The 27159-nt window shown below is 49.1% G+C and overlaps 1 protein-coding gene across 1 annotated transcript in view; it reads right to left on the bottom strand.

The window, feature by feature from the left end:
* Positions 1–13425: 13425 nt before the first annotated feature.
* The window catches only part of SAFB2 (scaffold attachment factor B2), a 30283-nt gene continuing 16549 nt past the window's right edge, over positions 13426–27159 (bottom strand). Inside the window, exons 12-21 of the mRNA XM_004689325.1 lie at positions 24413–24543; positions 23137–23228; positions 20779–20915; positions 19261–19551; positions 18264–18404; positions 17012–17054; positions 15884–16014; positions 14285–14397; positions 14098–14164; positions 13426–13831 (exon numbers count right to left, since the gene is read on the bottom strand). Of these exons, the coding sequence (XP_004689382.1) occupies positions 13675–13831; positions 14098–14164; positions 14285–14397; positions 15884–16014; positions 17012–17054; positions 18264–18404; positions 19261–19551; positions 20779–20915; positions 23137–23228; positions 24413–24543 (1303 nt within the window). The 3' untranslated portion in view covers positions 13426–13674. The remainder of the gene's footprint in view (positions 13832–14097; positions 14165–14284; positions 14398–15883; positions 16015–17011; positions 17055–18263; positions 18405–19260; positions 19552–20778; positions 20916–23136; positions 23229–24412; positions 24544–27159) is intronic.

The following is a 27159-nucleotide window of genomic DNA, read 5'->3' as shown; positions in this document are numbered from 1 at the left end:
CGGGGGCCGCCACCAGACCCCTCGCACCTCCGACCGCCCTCCAAGCCCTCGGCCAGCCGGAGATCTGGGAAATGCCTACTGTGCGCCGGTGCGGGCAGGCGCCGGCCAGGAGTAAACCGCACAAAAAGGTAGCTAATAGCCAGTCGTGTTAAAAAGGAGAGGGCTGGCTGGGGGGTGATTGAGACTTCAGGGTGAAGGGAGGTCTCCGGGAGGCAGCCACTGAGATCTGAAGGAGGTGTGAGCCAACCACGCCCAAGGTTAGGGAGCAAGAGTAATGCAGGCTGAGGAGGAACAGATGGTGCAAAGGCCCTGGGGCAGGATCGTGCCAAGCGGCTCCTAGGAGGGCTTGGTGAGAGCAGGGAGCCGGGGAGAGAGGGATGGAGTTGGGGGGAGAGGGGACCTGCAACAGGTTGCCATGCGCTTTAGGGAGGCCTTGGACCTTTACCAGGTGAGGTGGAAGGGTGGTGAGCAGAAGAGGGAAGTGACGGAGGTTTCTGTTCACCACTCATTCATACATTCCTGTATTTCCTTCAAGACACACTCAACAAGCATCAAGCTTGTCTGACCAGGGGTAGGCTCTGGTGGGGACCACAGACTTCTCAACCTAGGGCCCTGCCCTCCAGGGTCTTCACTACGATACAGAAGACACACAAAGCTGGTCGCAGATACTGCTAGTTCAATGTGATCAAAATTTTAGTGGGGCTCCCTGGTGGCGTAGGGGTTCAATGTCAGTTATCACCAATCAAGCACTGTGGCCTGAGTGGCCTGAGTTGGGTCCCCAGCCAGGGAGTCACCCACCAGCGCAGAAGACCATTCCTGTCTCTCCACTGCCCCCTTCAGCAGTGTATTTCAGTAGATCCACCTGTTTTGCTCCCCACTCTGTCTCTGATGGATCCACTCACCCTCCAACCTCTGGCCTGTGCCCTGTATGCATAAATAAATAAAAACAAATCTTAAAAAAAAAAATACTTCAGTGGGAGAGCTCCCAGACTGAGAAAGGCCAGTGGTTAGGATAACTTCAGGGGAAGGGGTCAGTGGATCTGACACTTCAGTGGATAAGCAGGGGTTCAAAACTCCCACGAAGGAGGCGCCTGCCATGATCACCCCCATATAAAGCAACATGCGCCCAGTAGGGAGAAGCAGAAATCAATGCCTGAGACCAGCAGTGGCCATAGGAAGTTTCTGAGCAGGGGACTGACCGCCTATTTCTAACCCCATGTTGTCTTCTAGCCTCACAGCCCCTTTCTCGGGCCCTGCCAGTCTCTTAAGTCACACTCGCACCCTCATTCCACAGCCTTCCCTGAGTGCTGCCTGCCCCTACCCACTGTGGCACCAGCCTGGACAGGAATGACCAGTTCTGGGTATCCAAGATGTTGACTTGATCTCACTGATTCAAAGTCTGTACTTAAAGGCCAGTTAAATATAGCCTAGTGGGGACCCCTCCAGTTTGGCCAGGAGGAAGGGAGCCAGGGCAGTGGACAGAGTGTGGACTCTAAGCCCAACCTTGCTCCTAGGCAGTGACTTCCCTGGGCCTCAATGGCCCTGTCTAGAAATGGGGTTGTTATGATAATTAATGTGGGTGAAATACTTCACAATGCTCCTGAATTTTTATTACTTACTAATTGGCTATGCTGAAATTATTCACAGAAAAATGTAATCTCACTCCTCAAAGAAAAGCAAATAACAACAAAAATAGCAAATAGAAAAAGTACCTGCTGAGTGACAGATGGTCTTCTAGGCATTTGATTAGGAAAAAAGAAGAAAGTTTCTCACTTCACATGACACCAGTATCTCCCATTTTATAGATGAGCAAACTGAGACAGAGGGGGCAAGTGACTTCCCTGGAAGTTCACAGTGAAAACGGACAACATCGGCACTGGAAACCTAGCGACCTGGCTTCAGATCAGAATCACACTATAGTTTCCTTATTACAGTTTTCTAAACAACCAGATTTCAGGAAGAGATTTTAAAGCTAAAGAAAGTCCAGATGGATCCTCCCCAAGCCCCCCATAAAAGAGAAACTATAAAACTACTAGAAGAAAACAGAGAGTTAAATAATAATAATAATCCCAGTATACAGAAGCAGGATAGTAAACCCTGCAGCCTTTCATTAAAAGATTAATAACTACATACAAATATTTGTGCACACACACAATAAAATACCAGAAGGTAAATAGACCAAGTCAGGGAAACTTTTCCAAGACATAAGAGACAACAGGCTGACATCCTTAGTATGTAAAAAGCTTCCAGAAATCAATAAGGACCAACAATCTAGTAGAAAAAGAGGCAAAAAACATAAATGGTTTTGGAAAATGAAATATAGATGTCTTCAAAGTATATGAAAATTATACTGAAATATTTTAAATTTTTTATCAGGTTGCTAAAGACAAAAAATTTGATAACTCACTTTGTTAGGGTTTGGGGTGGGGGGGTGAATCTCACTCGGAAGGATTTGGAATGCAAAACAGGATAATCTCTGTAGTAATAGCTACTGAAATGAGAAGACAGCTATAAATCTGAGAATTTATCCATGTGCCAAGGACAGACTGCAGCACAATTCACATACTGATCAGTTTACACATAACCCCCAGAAAGCTGTGAGGCTGACTGAGCTCATCCAACAGGGGAGGGAGACTGGGGCCCAGACAGGGGAAGTGGCAGATGAGAGCTCAGCTTGGTGTGTACTCTCTCCAGGGAAGGTGGGCGGGCTGACTCAACCTGCAGAACTAGGTCATGGAGGCCACCTCCCTTGTCAAGAAACTCCAGGCCTCACGTATCACACCTGTTGGTGTCTAGATGTGTCGGAATAAGGCCCAGGGATGCCTGACTTTAACATATGGAGGCCAAGCCGGCCACGCTGCGTCCTGTGACGCAGGGTGCCAGTTCCAATTAATTCTGACTTTCTCATTAAGTCATTAGGAAGAGCCAGGTGGCTGCAGGTGGTAGGTCCTGTGCCTGGGTCGCTGGATTAGAGGGATCATGGTTTCTGCCTGAAGACACTGTATTGTCTGTCACGGGCAATTAGAGGAGACCTTGGCAGACAGTGACATGCTCAGAGAATCCCTGAGTTCAGAAACCCAGGAGACTCCGAATCATGAGATCATTGAAATTATGAACTCTCAGAAACTCAAAATGCCTGGCATTCTAGATCCTCAGAAGATTCACCTCTGTCTGAACATCGTAGAATCAGAGAGCTCTATAGTATCAGGGCCAGAATTCCCAGCAGCCATCAACACACATCATATAGCTGTCTTAGGAGGAAAAGGAATAAGTGAGGCAGCTTCTGAAGGATATCGAAGAATTAGAACTGTGGAGAGCAGGTTTTAGAAGTAAACCAGAATGCATGACTTGTGAGAGGGGAGGTGGGTGCGTGTTGGGGTCCGCATCCTGACAAGACTGCAGGCAGATAGGGAGGGAGCGTGGATGCTGGGTCAACTTGCCCCTCCCTGTGACATATCCATCCCCTGACATCACCAGATTCTGAAATCACAGATGATTGGCCTCTTGTTGACATGGAAGAGGTTGTTTCTCTAAACCTGTCCCCTTGATCAGAGTTCTCTCAAAACTGGAAGCCCAGGGGCTGTATTGGGTATGATTCATGTAGTTTTGTTTTCTTTTTAAGATTTATTTATTTGTGCCTACAGAACTAGGGTACAGGCCAGAGGTACAGGGGTGGTGAGAAGATGCACCAGAGACAGAGTGGGGAGCAGAACAGGCAAAGTGATGAAGTTCCCTGCTGAGGGGAGCAGCGGGCAGGTCAGGAGAGGTCTGCTGCGTCATGTGGGTCACCTCCGGGGCCGGGATCGAACTCGCATTGAAGCGGCTGCTGCTAGCTTGAAGTGCTGTGTCCTAAGCCGTTGTGCCACCAGGGAGGGTCCGGTTCACACAGTTTTTAAGCAAAGAATTGGTGAATGAGTTTTTCCAAAATAAGAAGCTGAAGCTTCATTTGATCCCTAGACCAAGCAGTGGCCATGGACCCTCCATTGACTGGACACTAATTCCCTCCAGCCCTATCACATCCAGGTCACTCCCTGACCCCTGAAGATTGAGTCCTGGGGGTACTCTTTGCCCCTCACAGGAAGGCTGAATAAGGTTTTGGAAAAAGCAAATGAATGTCTCTCGATAATTTGCAGTTATTCCACGGAGTCCCTGTGACCTATCATGCGACAATGGTATAGGAGTAAAGTCCAGAGGGTGAGATGGGGGTAGGGGACCAAGTTTTACAAGGGACAGGTATGGGGATATTGGGACCATACATCACGGGATATTTGTATCAGCAAAGTATTTGATGCTGTCACAGGCAGAGTAATCCTGGGCCCAACATGGAGTCAAGTCACCAGGTCAATAGGCTCAGGCCTTCCCAGGGCTGCCTCGTGACAGCAGCTGTACTCTGTAGGTAGTCAAGAAAGTCTCTGCTGTGATTTGTAGATGGCAAAGAGGTGACAGTTGCCCAGGAGTGCCCAGCTAGCAGCCAGATCACAGGAGCCCACAATATATATAGTTTTTAAAAATAAATAAGAATATTAGCCAGTACCTTTTTAAGAGACCGGAAAGAAATATAACAAACCATTATCATTGTTATCTTTTTATACTGGATACCTTATTTTCTATATACTTCTCTGTATTTTTCAACTGTTTTACAATGAACATGTCATGAAATTTTAAAGAAAGGATTTTTTAATTGACGGGCATATTTGCTAACTAAGAGAAGTAAAGAACAGACACATGTGAAGTACAATGGCTTGATTCTGGACATACAAAAGACACAGTGGGAGACTGTAAAGGAAAAACTCACATGAAAAAAGAGGTAACCACCCTGGAATCCTCCCTCTTCAAATCAGAAGAGATCTGATCATTGATTTTGTGAGGGCGCAAGGCAGTGATCACTTAAGTTCATTGGCAGTCTAAATACCATCTTTCTAGAAGTTAAAATGGCAAAGTATTGAAAGCCTTTGAATGACTCACCTTTGTTGATGACAAATCAACTTTATAATGTTTTCCCCATCTGAACAGAAGTTCCTGTAGCAGGAAATTCTGACTGTTTTGTTCACTGCTGAGTCCTAGTGGCTGAACAACACCTGTCTCTCATTTACATGCTCAGCATGGTCTACTCATTTTTCTGTCCAGTGAAGTTTGAGAACCACTGAGTTAGAGCAAAAGGGAAATTTCTGTGGCGAGAGCCATCTAAGCATTCACCTATTTAGATCTCTTAAGACAACTCTTAAATACCTAGCAGTGAGTAGAAAATTCTCCGGGGTTCCTGCTGACCCGCAGGTTAATGGATGTGCTTGTAATTATAAGCAATAAATGAGATGATTTCTGACACTTATTGAGTCCTTAGGCTGTGCCAGGCAGTGTCTGAAGAGCTTTACAAAACTTAACTCACTTAATGACTTAACAGCAATGCTATGAGGTTGTGCTTACATGAGGCCTACTTTATACATAAGAAAACCAGTTCCACAGCGTAAAAGCAGCAATCTAACCAGGCGTGGCGCATAGTCAGGGCTTCGGTTTAGCAGAACCTAAATCTTGCTCAGTTATCTCCATGACTACCGCTCCTATCTCCCCAAGGAGCATTTCCCCTGGGATCCCATGAAAGGGTCTGGGCACCAGTAGTTCCAAGTACTCCATGCATGTTGCCCATTCTCCAGCTTCTGGGGTCACTATGCAGAGCTGCCAGGGGAGGTGAATGGAAAAGGTAGTGCTGGGTTTTTGGGGCTGTGGAGACATACATAACCCGCCACCCCTTCTCCCCACACACACTTAGGGACACATATATGAACACCCCAAGACAAAACACATACACTCTCCTCTGGACAGACATGCGGAAACACACCCCCCCAGAACTACACAAAGATACGCCAAGACAAGAGCAGTTAGGCACATCGCACACACAACCCAGGGCCTTGCTTTCGTTCACCCTGCACCGCAAAGGGGGCCTGGCCCGCACCCCCTATCCCATCCCTCTAGCCGAGGTCCCCAGGAGTCCAGCCTATTCAGGAAGTGGTGACCCAGCACTAGAACTGCAGGCCCAGGGAAATGAGCCAGACTGCAGGGGGCCCGCAGCACAGAGAGCAGCTTTCTGGCGCCACCTAGTGGGAGCGTGGGCGGAGGCGCTCACCCTCCCCTGGTCTCTGGGTCCTTCTGTCCATGCACTGCGGTCGTCTCTATTTGCATCTATGTGTCTCTTTCTATTTCTCTGTGTCTCTTTGCATCTTTCTCTGCTTGCCTCTTTTTCTCTTCGCAGTCTTTTTTTCCTCTTGCTCTCCCCTCTCTGGTTAGCTCCCGCCCCTTTGGGACCCAAAGCCTCTTCTAAAACTGAGTGGGTAACTAGAGTGACCCTGCCCTGTCCAACCCTCTCATTAATCACATTCTCTGTGCCCTACCACTCCATGGCATCTGGCACCTCCTGCCACCTCCTGTGGGGTGATGTCCTCAGGAGATTGCCAGCCTACCGGCTCCCTCCTCCTCCATTCTGGCCTCTGGGAAGGGGCCCCGGGAGCTGAAGGGGCATGAACACCTTTGCTGTACCTTTGTCTTGAGAGAGCCTGGCCCAGGAGCCCCACCGGGCTCACCTCTTCCCCAGGGCTGGCTGTTGCTGACCCCTGAAGGTGGAAGATGCTGGTTGCACAGGAGACCTCACAGGGACAATGGGGATTTGAAGCCCCAAGCAAGGACAGGCCCACAGACAGGCAGTGACAATCCCCCTTGAGTCCAGCTAGGAGGGCAGGGATCTCTCCTCTCAGTTGCTGAAAGCCTGGCTTGGCTTCCCCATCACCTCCAACTGGCCAGTCCAGGCCTGGGAGGACAGGATGACCCCAATTCTCTTTCACTCCTGCTTGCTTGGTTCCTTCGAGGTGCCACGGTTTTTCCTTCACAGGGGTTTCTGCACATATGGTTCCTTGCCCTGGAACGTTCTTCCCCTCCCCTCCTAGAGAGCCAGCCTCACTGCATGAACCCAGCTGTTGGCTCTAGACAGCTTGTCTGTCTCGGTCATGCTTTGGCAGTGACCCTGGCATGGAGCCTGGCACACAGGAAGTGCCCGAGAAGCATTTGCTAAAGGATGAACCCTCAAGAAAGGGCTTAGAGGTACATTTTCAAGTCTGGATCCCCAATCTCCCTGTGCTTGGGAGGAGGGGGGTCCAGGGAGGACTTGGCCTGCTGGGACGCTTTCCTCGTGGTGCCCTGCTTTCCCAGGGACGGAGTGAGGGGACATTTTCTGGGCCACCTGTGAAATCTACCCTGCTGGGTCTCATTTCAGCCAAGTCTGTAAATATTCAGTTCACTCAGGCCAGTAGCATCTACACAGGAGAAGCTTCAGCGCCTTTTATGAGCTGCCCCATGGGGCATAACATGAGGTTTCTATCACTGGGTATGTGGGGCGCCCCCCACAGCTTCACAGCTGCCTGGCACAAAGCAGGTATGACTGTGGGTCTGGAAGAAGTCACAAAATACCACCAGTGGCTTGGGACATTTAACCCCATGCAAGCAGGTGCCTCTTGTTTTAAAAATTGCTAGCACAACATTCTAGGTTATAGTCATGATGGAAATGGAGACAAGGCGAACCCCGTTACCCAAGTCCAAGTTGAAACAAAGACTATTCTTAATCCTTAGAGGAATTTTTGCAAGGAAGCAGAATAACTAGATTCGGACTTGGCTCTTCTGAAAGAATAACAGCAGCCACAGCATTTGCTAAGCACCTACTGTGTACCAAGTGTACAAATGCATCATGTGTTGTAGACTCAGAAAGAGCCTTGCCCTTTTTATGAGCGAACTCAGAGAGCCACCCATCCGTAAGTGGCTCACTGGTCTCGGGGAAGCAGGGCTACCAGGGAGACCTCCTGGCATCCACACAGGGCTTCTTAACAGTCAGGATCCCAGGGGGTGGGGCCTGGTGATCTGCATTTTTTAAAAAGCACCCGCCTTTGGTATCAGGTTTAAGTTTTGCTAAAGGTGTGCTTCAGTCCTTTCTCAGAAATGGCAGCCACATGACTACACCCATCCAAACACACCCACCGCGCACAGGCGCCTTACCGGGGAGCGTCTGCCCACTGGGGTGTATGCCCAGTGTTATGCCACGAGACCAAGCTATGGATGAAGCAGCCAGAAAACTGAAAAAAATACAGATCATGATGAAACTCTTTCTTCTTCTCCGGTTTCAATAAGCACTTATTAAGTGTCTACCGTGAGCCAGGCCCTGGCCACCTTATTTCCTGATCTTTGCTGCTTTGACACCTGCACCCCATGGCCTGAGGGGGGAAGGGGCATCTCGTGGGGGGGGGGGAAGGGGCTACTTCCCAGGGCTAGCAGCAATCCCCTCCACAGCACCTCTCATGCAGGAGCCCATGCCCCACCCCCTCCTTTGGGGCTCTCAGTCAAGAACTCAATTTCACTCCCCTGATCACCCAGGGCCTGGTACCAGCCAACTCGGGCCAGCACCTAGGCCTCAGAGCTTAAAATCACTCAAACTAACTCATTTTCAAATTGTTCGGTTCACCTTGTCTCTTTCCACAATTACTACAAGAAAGCGCTGCTCCCCCCCACCCCCGCCCCAGCCTCCTGATCCCCCTGTTGCTCCCCCATGGGATCATGCTTGGTTGGCCACAGCTTCTCTATAGTGAAAATACTTCTCATGGCAGTTATCTCCTTACTTGTTGGCCTCACCAGACCCGAATCATAACAAAAGCAGAATTGAAATGTCGTCTCTGGGGGCCAGCCAAAAACAAGAGTGAATGAATATTTGCCCCAAAGAATCCCACACTCTAGGGGAGGACAGTGGTGGGACAATGACAAGGTAGGAGGCCGCGTGGAGGTGGAATCCACACGCTGACATGCAAGATGAGCACGTGTCAGTTGGGGGAGGGGTGGCCAAGTCACCATCCGGGCCACAGCACTCTGCACCCTAGCTCCCAAGTTATCCAGCAAACCCCATGAGGGGAAGCATCACGGGCAAGGGGAGAAGAACTTTCTGTAGTAGAACGTCACAACCCCAACTGCATTTGCTCACCAGGTCCAATGTGGGGCAGCTGCATCTGATGTGGATTTGAGGTTGTGCAGTCACAATCAACAAGCAGCCCATGGACCACTTAGCGAGTCCTTGGTGAGCGATTTTAAGGGATTTGAGGACCATGGCACTTCTGGCTGGGTTACTGGTCTGTCCCTTGTGGGCGAACACTAATTCTCCTGGTCGGCTGGGAAGAGTAGGTGCAGATGGGTAGACAAGACCTCCTTGCTCATTAGTGCTCGAAGCAGCTGTCACTTTACCACAGGTAACCGTGGCATGTGGTGCCCTCGCATGCTGGGGTAGTTGAGGTAGCTGAGGTGCAGGGGCCCCTCCCAGGTGCTGAACCTCCCTCTGGGCTTGACCCAGGAACTTGGGGGATGGGATATGTCTGAATTTGGGGATAACGCGTGATGTCCCTGGACACCCACACATATATTGGTCACTAGCCACAGGGGCTGGATGCCTCGCTCCTTGACCAGTCAGTGTTCACACGTGTGAACATCCCCCTCGCCCCCAATGCACACTTATCCCAGTAAGAGACTTAAAATAATGGTCACTCTGCCCAAAGATGTTCATGTCCTAATCCTCAGGACTTAGGACTATGTCACTTTATTCGGCAAGAGACTGTGCAGATGTCATGAAGTTAAGGATTTTGAGATGGGAGATTATCATGGACGATCCAGGCGGCCCAATCTATCATAGGAGTTCCTGAGGATCTTTCTGGACTGTCGTCTGAGGAGACGCGCTGTGGACAAAGGAGCCAAGGCATGCTGGCCGCTTCCAGCTGCAAAGGCGGGGAGTCGCTCTTCAGAAGGAACAAGTCCCGCCGTCAGAGGGGCGGCACTACTGACACAGCCGGGAAGGACTGAGCAGGGAGCCAGCCATGTCCTCACCCTGGCTCACCACTCTGTAGCGGTGTGGAGGTGGGCATGGTGAAGGAGAGCTGCCAGCTCGGGAGGGCTCAGTGGACACTCCAGGACCCAACTGGCAATTCAATTAGAAGGCAACGAACCCCCAACTGACAACTCTATGGTTGGATTCCGAGAGGAAAAAAAAAAAAAATCAAAAGACCTTTCAATAACTGCATTTGGAATTATTTGACTGGGAGTAAATTGTGCAATTTAAAACTGGCAATCATTCTGCAGGTTTGGGAATTCCTGCAAAGTGAGCAAATTTAACCTAGGAGCTGTTTTGAAATGTAATGAAATCTTTATGAATACAAAATTTAGTAATTGATGAAGTTGACACATTTTTGTAGATGTGGAGACATTTGATAAGTTATTAATTCTGACTTTGAGTTTGCTTTTTGTATTTTTGGAACCAATAATTTCTTCCTACCTCCTCTCCAAGTCTTGAAATGTATTACAGATCCCCTGCAAAAAACAAGCACAGTCTGACAGGGTCCCAAGTGCTGTTACACTTATTAAGCACCTACTGTAAGCCAGAACAAGTCTGAGCTGTTCAGGTGCATTAGCTGATTTAATCTCTGCAAAGACCTCAATGGCAAGTGCTACTGTTATTTCCTTCTTCTGGTTAAGGAATACGGGACTCCCTGTGAGCACACAGGATGGATTCCCAAGTCAGCTCTCAAACCTTCTATACCACAGGCCCTCACTTCTATAACCAACATCTCCTCTTTAAAAATGCTTTAAAACTGGTAAAATACACATAATTTGAAATTCGTCATTTTAACCATTTAAAGTGGAATTAATTCACATTGTTGTGCAACCACAACCCTGACACCTAACTTCAAACCTTCTTCTCACCTTCCCAAACGAAAACTGTCCTCATTTAAATGCTAGCTCCTCTCCCTCTACCAACCCCTTTGCTGTCTGTAGGATGTGACTCCTTTAGGGACACTGTGAGTCCATCACACAGGATCTGTCCTGCGTTTGGCTTATTTCACCGGGTACCTTGTCCTCAAGGCTGTCGCCCGTGTCAGAATGGCCTCCCTTCTAAAGCCTGAGTAATATTCCATTTTCTGCCTGGATGGACACTGGGTTTTGCCATACACTACACATTCGTTAGAATGGTCATTTAAAAAATTTAACCCCACCCCCACCCCGGTAACATACATCAATAAGGATGAGGAGAAATTGGAGCCTTACACATACATTCCTGGTGGAAATGTGTAACATGCTCTGGAAGTCTGGTGTGTCCTCTAAAGTTAAACATAAAATTACCACGCAACTCAGCAATTCCAGGTTCAGACCCAGGAGACTGAGAACAGGTGGACAAGCAAATACAGTACACCTATCTGCACAGCATTATTCACAGTACCAAAATGTGGGGGCAATGCTAGGGTCCCTCAAATATTTTCTTTTCTTTGCCCAGAAATAAAAGTTGGATTTTTACAAGTTAATACAACCATATCCATACACAACATCCTAACCAACATGATGGCTCATCAGCTACACAGAATCAAGGAAAACAGTGCCCGATGAGAGTAATTAATTCAGTCCGTAAATGCTCAGCAAAGGCCCAGGTGAAACTGGACGCAGGGCTCGGACCAGACTTGTGCAGATACAACATGCAGTGAACCCCTGGCCAAGTGCTGGACAACACGATGAAACAATTTTCCCGGAAACTACACTCTGAAAAAACCTACCTGAAAACTGTTAAGGGCACTGTCAACTGTGTTCACCCACACACACAAATTCCTATGAAGTCCTGGTCCCAGGACCTCAGAAGGTGACACTATTTGGAAACAAGGCCTTTGCAAAGCTAATGAGAAATGAGGGCACTGAGGTGAGCCTAGCCCAGGGCTGGTGGCCCTACACACAGGGGCATCTGGACACAGGCACGCACAGGGCCAAGGCCATGTGGAGGAGACACATCATAGGTACTGGGGGGGTGTGGGGTGTGGGTGTAACAAGTCAAGAGACACAAAGATGGCCAGCGACCCCCAGAAATTGGGAGATGAACAGATTCTCCTTCACAGCCAAGGAGGAAGCAGTCTGACACGCTGACCTTGAACTCTCAGCCTCCAGAACTGTGAGATAATTCTACTGTCCTAAGGCACGCATTGGCAGTACTGTATGGCAGTCCTAGCAAGCCAGGATGAGTGTCTTTGTTATCTATGGGAGCGCTGGGGTGCAGGCCCTGCATATTAGGAGAAGCTGGGTACACCCCATGGGCTGTCCTGTGGGACTGGCCAGCATGCTCAATGCTTCCCCTGGCAACAACGGGGCAGCTTGGCAGCAGCACCCCAGTTGAACCCTGGCACTGGGCTCCATGATGCCTTGCTCATCTCCCAGAGTGACTTTATGAGAGTTACATGACAAGATGTGCAAAGAGATCTCACCTGCCACCCCAGGCTGCCTCCTCTCAATGCCGCCGTCTGGCTTTTACCGCACAGCATGAAAAGCCTAGACCCCATTATACTCTCTGGGTTGTGGAGAGGGTAGGAGGCAACATGCCACATTGGCCCCAGGGTGCAACATGGAGACAGCATCTTCTGGACCTGTCACTGGAAAATGACCAAAAGCCACTACTGCGGGGCGCACACAGGTATTTATTCCTGGCAATTCAGACAGGACACTGAGGGCTCGAGCTGACCTGCCTTTAATGCTGTGGCTTCCAAAGCAAGCTGGACAGGATTTTCAGATTGCTCTTTTAAAACTAAACAGCCCAGCAGGAACACAGGGTACTCCAGAAGAATCGGCAATTGGCAATTGTTTGTTCCAGGCCTGCGGGTGGCTGTCCTAGTTACCGAGGGGAGGGAATGAGGGGAGGGAATGGAGGTTCCGGGCGGGTGGTGATGTGGATTAACTCTCACCATGCCAGCCTGGGCCGGGAAATACAGAAAGTCAGCCCTCCCTTTGCCCCCAAATCGCAGTACAGGCCCCACCACTAGGTCTAACCTACTTATGACAGGCATCTAGTTCTCCCTGCTCCACTGTGCTTCCAAGAGGAAGAACATCACCTTGCTGTGGGAACACACCAGAGCCCCAGGAGGATGGGCTTGGAAAGTGGCACCCTGTGGCTGATTTTAATGAAGAAAATCTGAATCTTCGATGGTGACACCCAAGACTTCACATGCATCTCCAGGAAAATGGGGGACCTGGCACCACTGGGCGTCCCCATGCCTGCTCTTAGTGCCAGATGCCAAGCTCGGCCAGTTTTCCGGGAACCACAGGGCACGCTGCTCCCCACTTCCGCTCCCACACACACAAGGGGTAGAGGCACTAAACAGAGTGGGGGGAGCCCCATATATTCACTAAATCCCACTACATTCCTACTTCCCACAGAAACTATGACCTCGGGCCAATGGTCTGATCCCTGCACCTGTTTTCTCCGCTGCAGAGATGGGGAGACAGAGACCCTACTTCTTCAGGTAGCTGTGACGATTCAGTGACAGACGCGGTGCTGCTGAAGGTCGGGACTTCCCTAACGCTGCGATCACAATACACACGCACACATGCGAACCATGAACTTTTATTAATGGAAAATGGAATGCTCGTTAACAGAAACCTTGGTCTTAAAAATGGCAGAACAAGAACACATTTATTTAAAAAAAGAAAAAGAAAAAAAAAGTGAATTCACATTGTATTGAACTATAACATGATGGCAGAATTTTTGTTTCTTAGCAGATTCCACAAATGCAAGGTAACTCTGGCTAAGAGATTCAACAGTGCATTTGCCTACCTGAATTGCAGAGTGAGTGGGGTTTAGTAGCGGCGGGTGAAGTGGGGGTATGGATGGGGGTGTGGGTGTGGGTGTGGGACTCGGCTGCCCCGGTCCTGGCTGGCCAGGCCTCCACCTTCCAGTCCGCCACCGGGCACCACGTGACCTTGGGAATGCCCACTTTGTGCAAAGCCGCCGCGCCTAGGAGCAAAAGCACACACATTTGTCCCTTTTAAGTTTCCATCCCACTGTGACAGAGTGAGGTTCTGCAGCCACTAGAGCCGACTTGTTTTTTCCCAGGTGAGAAAAATCATCATCACAGATTGCATCCAGTTTACTTGGTTAAGTTGCCAAGAGTTATTTTTATTTTTTTTGTCTAAAACATTTCACCCAGCAAGTTGGTCAAATGTGAAGAAAAGGGAAAAAGTAAAAAGCTGGAACAAATCAATCTTGTCAACAAAACTTACCCTGACAATCCGCCCCGGTTTGCCATGTGGCCTGGTCCTGAGGGCCCAGACAGGCCTCTCTCACCACCTGAAAGAGAAGCAGCAGTGGGCAGACAGCCCGTCTTGGGGAAGCCGTCAGAAGTGCTGGTGGGGCTGTGGCCTTCCTGGTCATGAGGTGCCCCGCTCCCGCGGGCGAGTCGGCCCTCACCTTGCCATCGCGAGTGCTCCCGGCCTGTAGCGCCTGTGTCCACCGTGCCGGGCCAGCTGCGCTCCGGGTGCTCTTCTAGTCTCTGGCTGTGCTCTGTCCAGTCACGGCTACCTCTGGGCCGAAACAAAAGTAGATGCGCCACCGTCCCAGTGTTAAAGTCTTTAGGGTCAGGGGTTGGCCAACGCACATTAAAGGGACCAGGTGCTTCCCCAGAATTCACAGGGCCATAAGGACACCACGTTCAGCGTTGGTAACACAACCAGGTCATGAGTGTGAGACCCTCACCCACCCTCTCCACCATGATGCTATTTCAGAAAGACCAGTAACAGGTACTGACAAGGACGCCGAGAAGCAGGCACCCTCACACATGGCTGGTGGGTAGGAGGAGGCGTAGCCATGTGGAATGCAGCATGGTGCTTTCCCAGGGAACACTCAGAGTGACCACATGCCCCAATGGGTCCACTGCTAGCTGTTTACCTGACAGAACGGAAATCATCTATTCACACAAAGACACGTACACAAGTGTTCAGAGCAGCACAATTTATAAAAGCCAGGAAGTTTAAACAACCCAAGTGTTCACTGAGAGTCGAACAGATATACACCGTCTACCCACACGCGGGACATCACTTGGCCATGAGGAGGAGGAAGCCCTCACACACACTACCACGGGGAGGTACCCTGACCACAAGATGCTCAGGGAGAGAAGCCACACATACAAGGCCACACAGTGTGACGCCACTGAAATGAAATGTCTATCACAGAGACAATGGGTTTGTTATGCCAAGGCTGGGGGCAAGGGGTGATGAAAATGTTGACTGCAGTGACTGCAGTATGACTGAATAAACTAAAAGCTGTCAACGTGTGCACTTTAAATAGTTAAGTTGTATGGCATGCGAATTATAGTACGAAGTAAAAATAAGTAAGTAAGTAAAAAACGTTTTGACTTGAAACACTGGGAGACTAAAATCCAAACATGTCTCCACTGTGTAGGCACCAGTGGCTGGACATCCAGGAAAGTGTGCTAGGTCCAGGCCAAGTCTGGAGTGACAAAACAGGGCCAGGTCTAGGGTCTCACTGAAGTGTCTGACTGGGAGAGCAACTATCTCCCCGACTCCCCCAGAGTGGAAGCCAAGTACATGTAACATCTGCCTCATCACCGTGACACAGCTCGGTGCAGTCTTCTGTCTAAAGATGAGCTCCCCATTTTAAATTTCCCACAGGCATTTAAATGATAAAAGCTAAGTAGGTCGCTCAGAAAGAATACACTATGTTAATGTATCAACGTGGCGGCCCTTTGCTGAACACCTGAAAACCCACTTAGAGACGCAGCAGAAGCTTCCGGTCTCCGTGAGTCTGGTCTCATAAATGCCTAGATGACGTGGGGCGGGGGTGTGGGGTAAAGCGTCTGTACAGTTGATGGGGTCAGGGCTATCTCCTTCAGCTGCTAGGGGTGCTGGGATAAAGTCATCTGCAGCTAGGGATGACCACTGCTGTGTCAAGTGGGGAGGGCTGTTCCTGGTGACCATCAAGGTAGTTGGAGAGGTCTCGAAAGAGGCGAGGACAGAGATGTCCAGCCCCTGCTGTGACTCACCCACTCACCTGGGTGGAGGTGGCGGCCCTCGGCCCTCACTCATCCGCTTATCAGAGCCATAGCCTCCCCAGCCATCTCGGGAGTCCCGGCTATGGCGCTCCAGGGGTCCCCCGTGGCCATGGCGGTCATCTGAGTAATGCTGAAAGGCACAAGCGTGATAGGGGGACACTAAGCAGGATGCTCCTGGATGACATGAATGTGGTTCAGTAGCCCCAACCGCTCTGAGAGGATCCACCTGGGCTCCCCCAGAATGTCATGGCCTTTTGCTCTGCTCCTGACCCTGGGCATCCTGACATCATCTCCCCACCCCACCTTGAGAACTCTGAGCACCCCTACACTGTCTGTTCCGAGCACCTAGGCTGCTGCCAAACAAAATGTCAATGAAGGCTGTGAACGAGGAGAACCCTGAGTGCAGTGGAATGTGCTGGTGCCGCCCAAGGGTCCACTGGGAAGAGTGAGCTTCAGGCATCTCCGAAGAATCAGGAGGCCCCGCCCATATGCCAGGGTGAGGGCAGGACCCTCAGACAATCTGTACACCACCCTAGGGTGACAGAACCCTCTCTCGCTCCCTGACGCCCAGGGTGAGTGCCATTGGCACCGCTAGTCCACTAGTCACTGTGCGCAGGACCCAGCACATCTGCATACCAGAGCGGATGCTGAATGCTCTCTGAGACCACACCCCTAATTTAAAGAGCCATGACTCGAACGCCTGCCCCCCCACCTTTCTCTGAGCTGACACCCTATGCACCCCTCACAGGGCACCTACAGATTACCACCGAGACACTGGGCCCCACACCCCAAAGTGCGGGCTGGCCTACCTCCTAACAAGCTGCAAAGCCCCATGTAGGGTGCTGTGGGTAACCCCAAGGTATGGCGACTCAAAGCACTCTAAGCAAATATGCAATCAAGAGCTATTTGCAGGTTCTACTGGATAAAATTAAGCAAAAACAAGCCCTAAGCATTTAAAGAACACACGGACTCCCTAAGCAGAAAAAGACCAATTACGTGTACACCTACTCGGTGGCCAGAACGGACATTTCCACATAAGCCTGCTGCCCCAGTTCGGTCGCCACCTCTCTGGTACAAAGAGTCAGCAAGAAGCAGGCGTGCTCAGGTTTGGTCTGAGCTGTACTCACCTGCCCATCTCGCTCTCCCATCACTGACCTGGAACCTTCCCTCCTGCAAAAGGGAAATATCTCATTCCAATGGCAGCTGATGATACTTATGCAACATTTCTGTAGGCCACACTAGAGTTCCACAATTAGGAAACTTAGCTCTGTTTCACCACAAAAAGCATAATTTACTGGCCTGAAAAAGAACACTGGTTGGAATTTAAAGGCTTTTCCCTGGGAGGAGTGAAGTCAATCTAAGAAGGTGGAAATATAGATTTTACTTAACTAAAATCCTTCAGAGGGGCCCCAGAGGTAGAGTCCAACACCCTGAAGTCAATACCTACTTTATCAATACCTACTTGATCCTGACAGTCAGGACAACAAGAAGCCCCACAGGGTCCCTCACCTCAGCTCAACCCTACACACATCACTCACACCAAGCCTTACACCGATCCCAGCTTTCCTGGGCTCCTCATCCCATTCTGCCTGGCACTCCTTTCCCTATGGCAGAACTAATGAACAGTGAAATGGCTCAATGTGCAGCCCAGGGGAGCTCAATGGAAACTTTAAGAGTAATACCTTAAACTGGAAAATCAAGGATTGCCTTCTTAATAAGCTAGGTATATTCCTCATTAGAAGAGGCACCAGAGGAAAAAAAAAACAAAAAAAAAAAAACAGGCAGACACTTGCTAAAAAGCCCCAAATAGGTCCTCAAAACACAAAGTAGGCCTAACGAGAACTTTCCGTGGAGTGATCTGCTAGCTTAGGAATCTGTGCCACTCAGCGAAGCGCGGGGGCAGAGCTGAAGCCCTGGTACCAACCTGGTGACGGACAGCTCAGGCAGGCACACCCTCAATCCGCTTCCTCCGGTTAACAGGAAGTCGAGGGTCATGCCCTCCTCAAAGCCCTATAATCCCAGAGAGGTTCAGGGAAGAGTGACTGTAGTAGATCCCCCAGAAACTGTGAAGCCCAGAACCTGGGCCACCCCAAGAGAACTCCACACGGGGGACAGCAAGGCTCACATTTCTGCCCAGGCCCTCTCAGTCCTATCTATTACAAAGACAGAGGAAGAAATGAGTTCCACGGCCCTTCCTGCTAGACAAGCTCAGGATGCCCTACGTGACCACTGACTCCCACATCTCACTCAAGGTCCCTCATGCAGCCAGTCAGGAATCTACAAGTAAATCAGACATAAAGAAAACAGACTAAGACCTCTCCCTGCATCAGGCCAACTAGGCCCCCTCGGTCCTCACTGCAAAAAGGATGGGGTGCTGACCTGTCGGGTACATGGTCCTGGTACTGGCTCCGGTCTCGATGGTCAAAGTCATGGAACCGGTGATCGGGTCGAGGGAAGTCAGGGCGGTATCTGTCCTCCATGGCCACACGCTTTCCTTCCAGCCAATAGGCCTCATCCCGTCTGTTTATTTTTAAAAGGATGCAAATTTCATTCGTGGAAGAGAATGAGAGAAAAACAGAAGGAGACAGAGGTGGGGAGGTAAGCTCTCACTCCAGACCGAGATCATTTAAAATGTCCCGCAGGGCTAATCGCTAAACATTCAATCATTATCACTTTGATTTGATAAATTAAAATCCCCCACACTGCCAAGAGGCACACTGGAATTCTCATCTGACAATGCTTAAAAAAGGACTGCTGTGAGCTAATTGTATCACAAGGCTGTTAATACCTTGATCCCCACACGAGCTGGAATGGAAGTGAAATGAATTATCTGATTCTTTAGCACCGGCATTCCTAGGCTCCACATTTTTACCTTCCTCATCTTCTGGAAGCCAAGTCTCCTCTGCGGTCTCCCCCCCCACCCCAAAGCAAAGGGGATTTAGATTGGGTGGTCTGCAAGCTACATATAGCTCAGGATGGCATCCAGTACTCACTGATGCCTGCCAGAAAACTAGGCTCATGGGTGAGGGGGTGATGGCTGACCGTCAATTAGACAGCTCACAGAGGCTGGAGACCAATAAACCTACTTTCTAAAGGGAAGGTAATTTCCTTTTCTACAGTGCAGACTCTGCAAGGGCACCGGAGACCCAAAAGCGGAAGCAGGCCTAGCGCACACTGGCCGTCTCCCCGCCACTCCAGAAGGTGGGCCCTGCGCGGCAGGAGCCTCAGTGCAAGCCGCAGGCCGGCCTCTGATGACACGCATCACAAACGCCCCCCAAGGTTATCTTAAGGGTGACAGGGACGACGTCACCTAGCTAGGGGGGCGACATAGCCTACACGGGCCTGAGGCGCTGGCGGGCCGTGGCTCGCTCCTCACCGGCCGTCGTCGTAGGGCCGCCGCAGCGCCGGCCGCCGCTCCTGCTCGTAGCGCAGCTGCTCCTGCTGGCGCCGCAGTTCCTCCCGCTCGCGGTGGATGCGCTCCTGCTCCTTGCGGCGCTCGCGCTCCACACGCATGCGCTCGCGCTCCAGCCGCTCCCGCTCCATGCGCTCGCGCTCCAGCCGCTGCCGCTGGCACTCGAGCTGCAGGCGCTCCCGCTGCAACCGGGCCTTCTCCTTCCTTTCATGAAAGGCTTCCAGGCGCTGCTCGCGCTCGCGCTGCTCACGTTCTCTGGGGGGACACAGGAAGGTCACCTTGAACTGCTTGATGTGGTGGTGCCTGGCCACTGAGGCATAGGTTATTAAGGGGGAGAAAGGTAAGAAAGGTAAAGGGTAGTTACTCCCACAGAGCTGCTGTACACAGAGAACCCCAGACATGATTACAAACATTTTCCCAAAGTTTTATTCTCGTTAAGACTTTCCCCCTTTTCATTTATTAAGCAGGCGGGTAAAGTGTGAGGACAGAGCCTAGGCCTAGACCGCGACACGGCCGCCAGGGGGTAATGGGACCTTGCACACTGCAGCCTGAGCACTGTCCGCAGAGGCACTGCTGTCAATCAGCTAACATTCCCGGGCGCCTAGACAGGCTCCCGGGTGAGCTGGCAGGAAGCAAGAGAACTCTGAATGGATCCAAACGGTTCTCCTACTTTTACTTTCTAAAGCTACTTATGCAGAAAATCTGAAGTCACACCACTATAGGAAAAGCAAATGACCACACAACCGGGAAATTTCTACATGATCTACTTGGCTTAAGAAAGTCCCCCAATCTCCAAAAAACAGCTTTTGTTGGAACCAAGCCGTATTTAATGAAAAATGGCAAAATGGCAGAGTGTGCTCGTGTGAAATGGCAGAACACAGATGTGGGAAGGACAACCTTAGGTCTATAAACTAACTCCACCACAGAGGGCAGAATAGTGGCAGAGCGCCATGAGGCTGTCGCCACTGGGTCCACGAAAAATGCCTCTACCAAGTGGCCACACTTTCTGTCCACGGGAAAACTAGTGATGCTGGCTGCCATTTTTCTTTCTTTAAAATATTTATTTATTTATGCATACAAGAGCTGGGGTGTAGGCCATGGGTGCTGGGGGCAGGAGGTGAGAGGGTTCATCAGACAGAGTGGGGTAGAACAGGCAGATCTACTGAAATCCACTGCTGAGGGGAGCAGAGGGCAGGTCAGGAAAGGCCTGCTGCACCCTGTAGGTCAGTCTCCTACAAACTCGTGGCTGCTGGTAGCTTCAGAGAGCTGTGACTTAACTCCTTGAGCCACCAGGGAGGCCCGTGGCTGTCATTTTTCGTGGAAACCTGTGACTTCCACAATGTCACATGTTGGTGAAACTGGTACATGAGACAGGCTCCAACTTCAGCCAGGGGAAATTCTGCTGCACAGTGACACATGAAGCAGCCAGCCGGCCTGGGCACACAAAGACACTCAAGGGGGAGAAAGGATGGCCATACTTACCGCCTCCTCTCCGTCTCTCGAATCTCCCGCTCCCGCTGCCTCTGGCGCTCTCGCTCCCTCTGTTCTTTGATTTTATCAAAGGACAAGATGTCTCTCTTCTCCTTACTTTCTGATTTGCGATCCTGACTCTGGGAGTTCTGTTTACCAAAATTGGTTTATTAAAATCAGAAAAATCATCACAAAAGAGGCACAATAAAAGTGAAATATGCACATCTAGATCAGATTCAGATTCTTTTGCCCACACGGTTTACATGGAGGCCTCATGTCATCTTCCGACCAGAGGCCCCGACACAGGCTGCCTCACCTGCATCCAGATTTGGTGGCTTAATCTACAGAGACTTGTATTTTTTTTATATTAATAAAGTTTATTTTTCAAAGTGTACAGTTGACAGGATCTGTTTTTACATCTGCGAGCAATTGGACTATCTCCACCCTCAGTATTTCTGGTGTAAATTACTAGTGCTACACAGTCCTGCTTTTGCAGAAAGCAAACAAAAGGTTAGTAATGAAGAAGGAAAAGTGGGACAAAACCTCAGAAACCTACAGTCTGTCTGTCTAATGTAGCTGAGCCAGGCGCTCCTCACAGTCTAAAGCAAAGCAAGGCAGCCCAAGGTGCGTGAACAGTGTGATGGTGACGCATGCACTGAGCAGGGACAGTCACCAAAGCAGCTGTTGGGACAGCCGGGTGATGGACTCCATTTCCACTTCTCCCTCAGGCAGGTGGTCTTCAAGCTGAACAAGGCAAAGATGCCTGAATGTGAAACAGCACTTCTGGTAAGATACAACACAATCGTGGGCAACTTCTCTGACATCCACTTCTGGGGTGAGGCACACACACAGGGCCAACTCCAACTTGTAAAGCTCTCATGGCCCCGACACTAACCAGGAGTCACTTTCCCGAGATGCACTTAAGCAGCATGGAACCCGGCAGCCCCTACAGGCCCACAGCCTCAGAACCCTCAGGGAAGGGGCCTGGGAAACATTTGTTTTAAAACTCTTCCGTTAATTCTAAGTAGCTCATGCAGGGAAAAATATCAATCAAAGCAAAGCAATCAAACAAAATGAGTAAAGTTATAACAAGTTAACCAGGAAAAAAAAAAGTGAGTAAAGGGACAAATGCAGAGAAGACAACTCATTGTAGGTGCAACCACAAAGTATTACAGTGACACCCTTCACCCACAAAACAAGAGTTTCAAGCCTGATCACACACCGTGCAGCACAGAGTGGGAACAACGCCTGAGCTCCATGGAAGAGTGTGATCTGTGCACAGGCCAGGTCAGTCGTGGGCCCCACTGAGTTCCTGGGCTCAGGACTCGGGCTAGCCACTGACTAGCTGCTTGGCCCCCACCACGACCCAGGGAACCCAACTGCCCTTCCTGAAGGACACACTGCCAGCCTCTGCCACGGAGCAACTGCTCAAATCTGTGAGCCCAGCAACCCCACCAATGATAGGTGTTTACCAGATACAAAGAAGTCTGCCAAGAGGCAGGCACCACAACAGATTCTCTGTAGAAAATATGGAAAATAACTAGTGCCCATCGCCAGACTGGCTAACATGACCACAGGATAGCCACAAGTGGAGCAAAAGGCAGCTCTGAAAGGAAACCATCTGGAAGGAGTGCCAGGGCATTATATGCGGAGTGGGGTGGGGGGGACAATACCAAGAGGTCACACCCCCACGATTCCATTCACATGCACTCTCATGACAACATTCTAGATGGACAATGGGTTGGTTCCCAGGATGAGGGGCAGGCTGGAGTGAAGAGGAGTCTGCCATGACAGCGCTCTGGATGTACACTGTTAGCTTTGTGTTCACTAACGAGCACTGTTCTCATTAATGTTTTAGCTAGAATCTTCAGCTGTGAATTACTGTGAGTTTTGTATTCCAGTGGAAAACACTGAGAAGCCACTGGCTTGTCCAGTATGCACAAGACTTAGGCGTGTAGCCTGTTTTATGATTCTATGAAAAATAAGTCAGTTTTAGGGTGGACTCTTGTAGCAAATTTAATAAAAGGCTCGAAAATCAACTAAAGAAAACAAAAACAAAAACATCAAACAAAGAGCAAATCCTGACTTCCAAGTTGAGAAGCCCAGGCCACTCTCGCCCTGCCCAATGTGGGGACTGTGGTATGAAAATCAGTTCTTTCAGAAGGTGGCTAACCTGACAGTGAGATGGCAACACATTGCTGTGAAATTAGTTCTAGAAGCACATTTTGTGCCTGTATGCATAACCTGAACAGTTCATATGCCTTCTGAGAACTCGAAAGGTGAAAAGATGCTTCCATCTTGCAAACTAAAATGTGTATCAAAGCCACCAGCAAAACCAGCTGGATTTGAGGAAGAGGAAGTGATACTCACTCTCTCTTTTGATCTGCTCGTGGTTTTCACACTAATGACAGGCTCTCCTTTCGACTTATCCATTATGACCGTCCGTTCCATTCCTCTGCTTCCTTTAGGGAAGAAAGCACAGCAACCTATGAAAACGTTCGGATGCCCTAGCTTCCCAATACACAGCTGGCTGTGGGCCCTGGAAGGTGTCAAGACTAATGCTGACCCTGGGAGGCTCAGCGCTTTGCCACCACTCACCCAGACGGTAACTCTGGGTTTGAGATGGCTGTTGTTCCCAACAGGTCTCTGCTCACCTGGAATAAAGTGGTGTGATCTGTTCACACGTGGCAGCTAAAATCCAAGTCAGAGTGCGCCCTGCATTATGTTCACAACACACCCTACCTGCAGTAATCCTTCACCCTGAGACTGAAAATCCCAGGGCTAAGAGAACCAATTCCAATTTTTATTTTCCCCATACATTCTGGAAAGCGCTGCAAAATCCAGGCTTTTATGTTTTGAATCAGACCAGATTGGTGGCTTCCTCCTTCATTCATCTAGGGCAACAAAGACTTCCAAACCCATTCTTCCCCTCAACTATATGATAACCAGGCTCCAACCACTGGAATAATTACTGATTTAGGGAAATTTGCAATTCTTGAGAAACATTTTAAAAACACGTTCCTCATGAGACTGCTGGTAAATTACCCCAAATGCTTAAGATCTAACTGGCAATGTTCTGTACCTAATTCGAATGTGCCAGATGGTTGTATTTTGTTTCTGGGTTGTTGATTTTTATGTTTTTCTTTTTTGTGTGCGGGGGGGAGGGGTTTGTCCTATGGAGTCTTGTGCAAATTTGAAGGGGTAGCGCATGACATATTTTCTAAAATGACAATAAAGCATGTTCCAAATGCAACTACTTCAATTTTTACAGAGATTATGAGGTTTTCGTTTTCTCTACAATTTTTAATACATCTGGCTTCAAAATCTTAATCATCACACAGCCTGCAGAACAGAACCAAATTAGTCAAAAGAACTAGGACACCTTCCTACTGCAAAACCCGGATTTTTTTCTGTTAAAGACTCAGGAAAAGCCAGAACCCAGGTCACTGAACCAGCAATAGACATAAATACTCCAGATGTGCTGCACAGGAACCTGCTTTAAGCCATTTCACTACCTGAGACTCTTGTTGCTCTACTGCTTCCTGTAAGACAACAATTCCAGTCACCTGAGCACGATGGTACTCACTCTTTCAAACTACCCAATCACTGTCCTTAACACAGTTCTCTTTTGATGAACACTCATCACCTGATTTGGTGACTCTGGACCGATTTGTAGGAACTGGTTTCAGCTCATCTTCATCTTTTTCTTCCTTTTTAATGTCTTCGGGCTTTTTTTCCTCCTTTTTCTCCATTTTCTCTTCCTTCTTAATTACGGTTCTATTGGAAAAGCACAGTGATTAAACTTTAGCTGCTGAGACTAATGGGAGCAGTTGACACTACCTCAGGCTTCCACACATTAGAGACCAGCTCTGCTGCACGCAGTTGGGGATATGATTTTAAACCATAGGACCCCAGTACTGCTCTTCAGACTTCACCCATATTCCTGTAAGTTATCTGCTGTATCTAGAAGTTTGCAAGACAAAATTGCAGGTCCGAGGGGGCTGGCCCCCAATGCTTCATGCACTGGTGTTATCAGATAGGCAGTCACAATATCCATGAGAAACACTCCTATGCACAAATGCTTGTTAAACATTAGTTCTGTTTCATTTTGTATGTGTGGAATATTGTTTTATGAGGTAAAACTTTTCCCCTCCCCCAAATAAAAACAGTACAAAATAAAATGGCGGTATTGTAGCAGGATGGGTAGCTCCCTCTGCATTTGGCCCTAACACTAACATACCTGAGTGTCTGGTAACTTCTGCAGACTTCCAGAAGTACAAGGCTCCATGTGCCAGATATGAGCTCTGTTACTGACACCTCAGTCAAGAGCACTTTTATTCTAGTCACTGACACAAACCACTGCAATTCCAAGTTGCCTTCCACATTCCACAGTTACAGACAATTAACCCCACTTTTATTAGTGCCCACCATGTGCCAACATCTAGGACAGTAAAGCCAGGCTCCAAGGATGCTCCAACGAGTGTGCCCTGCCTATCTTCCCTACTGACCAGGCAGAGCTAAGGCAGAGGATACCTTTCCCAGCTGCTCCTTGGCTCTGGCCAGCAGCTACCCCTTCTCCCCACTATACTTGCCTGCATGAAGTGCTATCTTTAAAATAGTAATTCTGGGGCTTCCCTGGTGGCCCAGGGACTAAGTCTCAGTGCTACCGCCACAATGGCCGAGCAGACCTCTCCTGCCTTGCCCACTGCTCCCCTCAGCAGTGTATTTCAGTAGATCTGCCTGTTCTGCTCCCCACTGTATCTGGTGAATCCTCTCACCCCCTGGTTGTCACCCCTCAACCACTCTGGCCTACAACCCAGGTTCTGAGAAAAATATTAAGATTAATCAAAGAAGAAAAATTGCAAAGTATAGCAAAAGTTAACTCTTAGGCTCTGAAAATGGATCAGCTACAAGAGGGAACGGGAGGAGGGGGCGAGGGGAAGGAAGGAACAGGACAGCAGCACGCCAAGTTTTGGTGGCTAGTGAAGATAATGTGCATATGAAGGCATGCGGTTATACTGCTGCAATTACATGGTTACGCAAATGAGTGACGAACTAGTGTAATTTAAGGGGAGCTGAGATTAAATACACACCACAGTAATGGATGGTATGTATCAGCACCAATAACTGTAATACTGGTTTTCTTAAAAAAAGATAACACACCACAGGCACAGCCAATGTCAGATATACTTGTTTCCCTCAGCACAACCATCACTAGTGGAGCCTTTATTGACTCCACCTCCTGTGGTTACCCCGTGTTCACAGAGCCCTACTTTCTCTGCAAAGCTTCCAGTCCTTTCTCAAGACTGCCATCATGGGGCAGCACTTGTACTCTGCTCTACAGCTCTTACAATCTCGTGCTGTGAAGACCAGCCTTGAGGGCTACACGCAGACCTGCTTCCTCAGCTGCTGCACCAGGGTCCTGCCCCTTCAGACGGGTATGGGGGCGGCTTCCAGTGACCGTGGCAGCAAATCGAGCCACGGTGCGTCTCCAAGGACCTCTCCCACTGCTAGGGTCCTGTCTTCTCCCGCAAAACAGAAATAAAAAATGTCTCAACGGTATACTTCCTCTTTGTTTTGTGCTTACCACACCTCCCTGACACAAATGAACATGTTAATAGCAGAAATGAGGTTAAACAGTAGCTTCCAAACACACAGGCACACCTGAGTGATATTGAAAGTGTGGTTCCAGGCCTTTACAATAAAGAAATTTTTCAATAATGGCTGGGCCTTCAAGCTGTAACATTTTAATTGGTAGAGGGGCTTGTAAAAATGGCAATTATCTATGAAGCACAATAAAACAAGATATACTGCAATGTAGGAGTAAATCTGGAAAGAGACAACAGAATGTGCTGCCCTGAATAGTGAGACTGTGCCTGTCAGCTGTGTGCACTTTGCAAATGGCCCTTATAGAAAGCAGCACTCTGTGAAAACAAGCTACATCTTTGGAAAAGCTTTTTCCACCTCACTTAGGTGGAATACTAAACCTAGAAATTCTTAAAATGAAAGTAAGGTAAATACAGGCGGTGTTTGAAAAAACTACCTTTAGTAGTTTCCTCATATTCTGCCAATGCAGATTTTTTTAACAATGCTAATGTTACTGAGACATGTGTCTTTGAAGAAGTGGCTGATAAAAATTACAGTTCTCATACCAAGTACATAAAGTTAATTTGACTTCAGTGTTCACCGGTTTACAAATACAAACTTGGCCACGATGATGACGGGCAATTAACTACAGCTTTAAAAACAAAGTTCAACTTTTGAGCAGTGCTACTATGAATTTTCCTGTATTAAAAAAAAACAGCAGAGGGCCCTCCCTGGTGGCGCAGCGGGTTAAAGCACAGCACTGAGAATCTAAAGCCGCTTCCGCACAAGTTCGATCCCCACCTGCCC

Source organism: Condylura cristata, unplaced genomic scaffold, assembly GCF_000260355.1.
Source record: "Condylura cristata isolate star-nosed mole 26May11 unplaced genomic scaffold, ConCri1.0 scaffold00025, whole genome shotgun sequence".
Classification (NCBI taxonomy): domain Eukaryota; kingdom Metazoa; phylum Chordata; class Mammalia; order Eulipotyphla; family Talpidae; genus Condylura; species Condylura cristata.
Note: the sequence above shows the minus strand (reverse complement) of the source record. Positions and strands in the feature narration are given on the sequence as shown.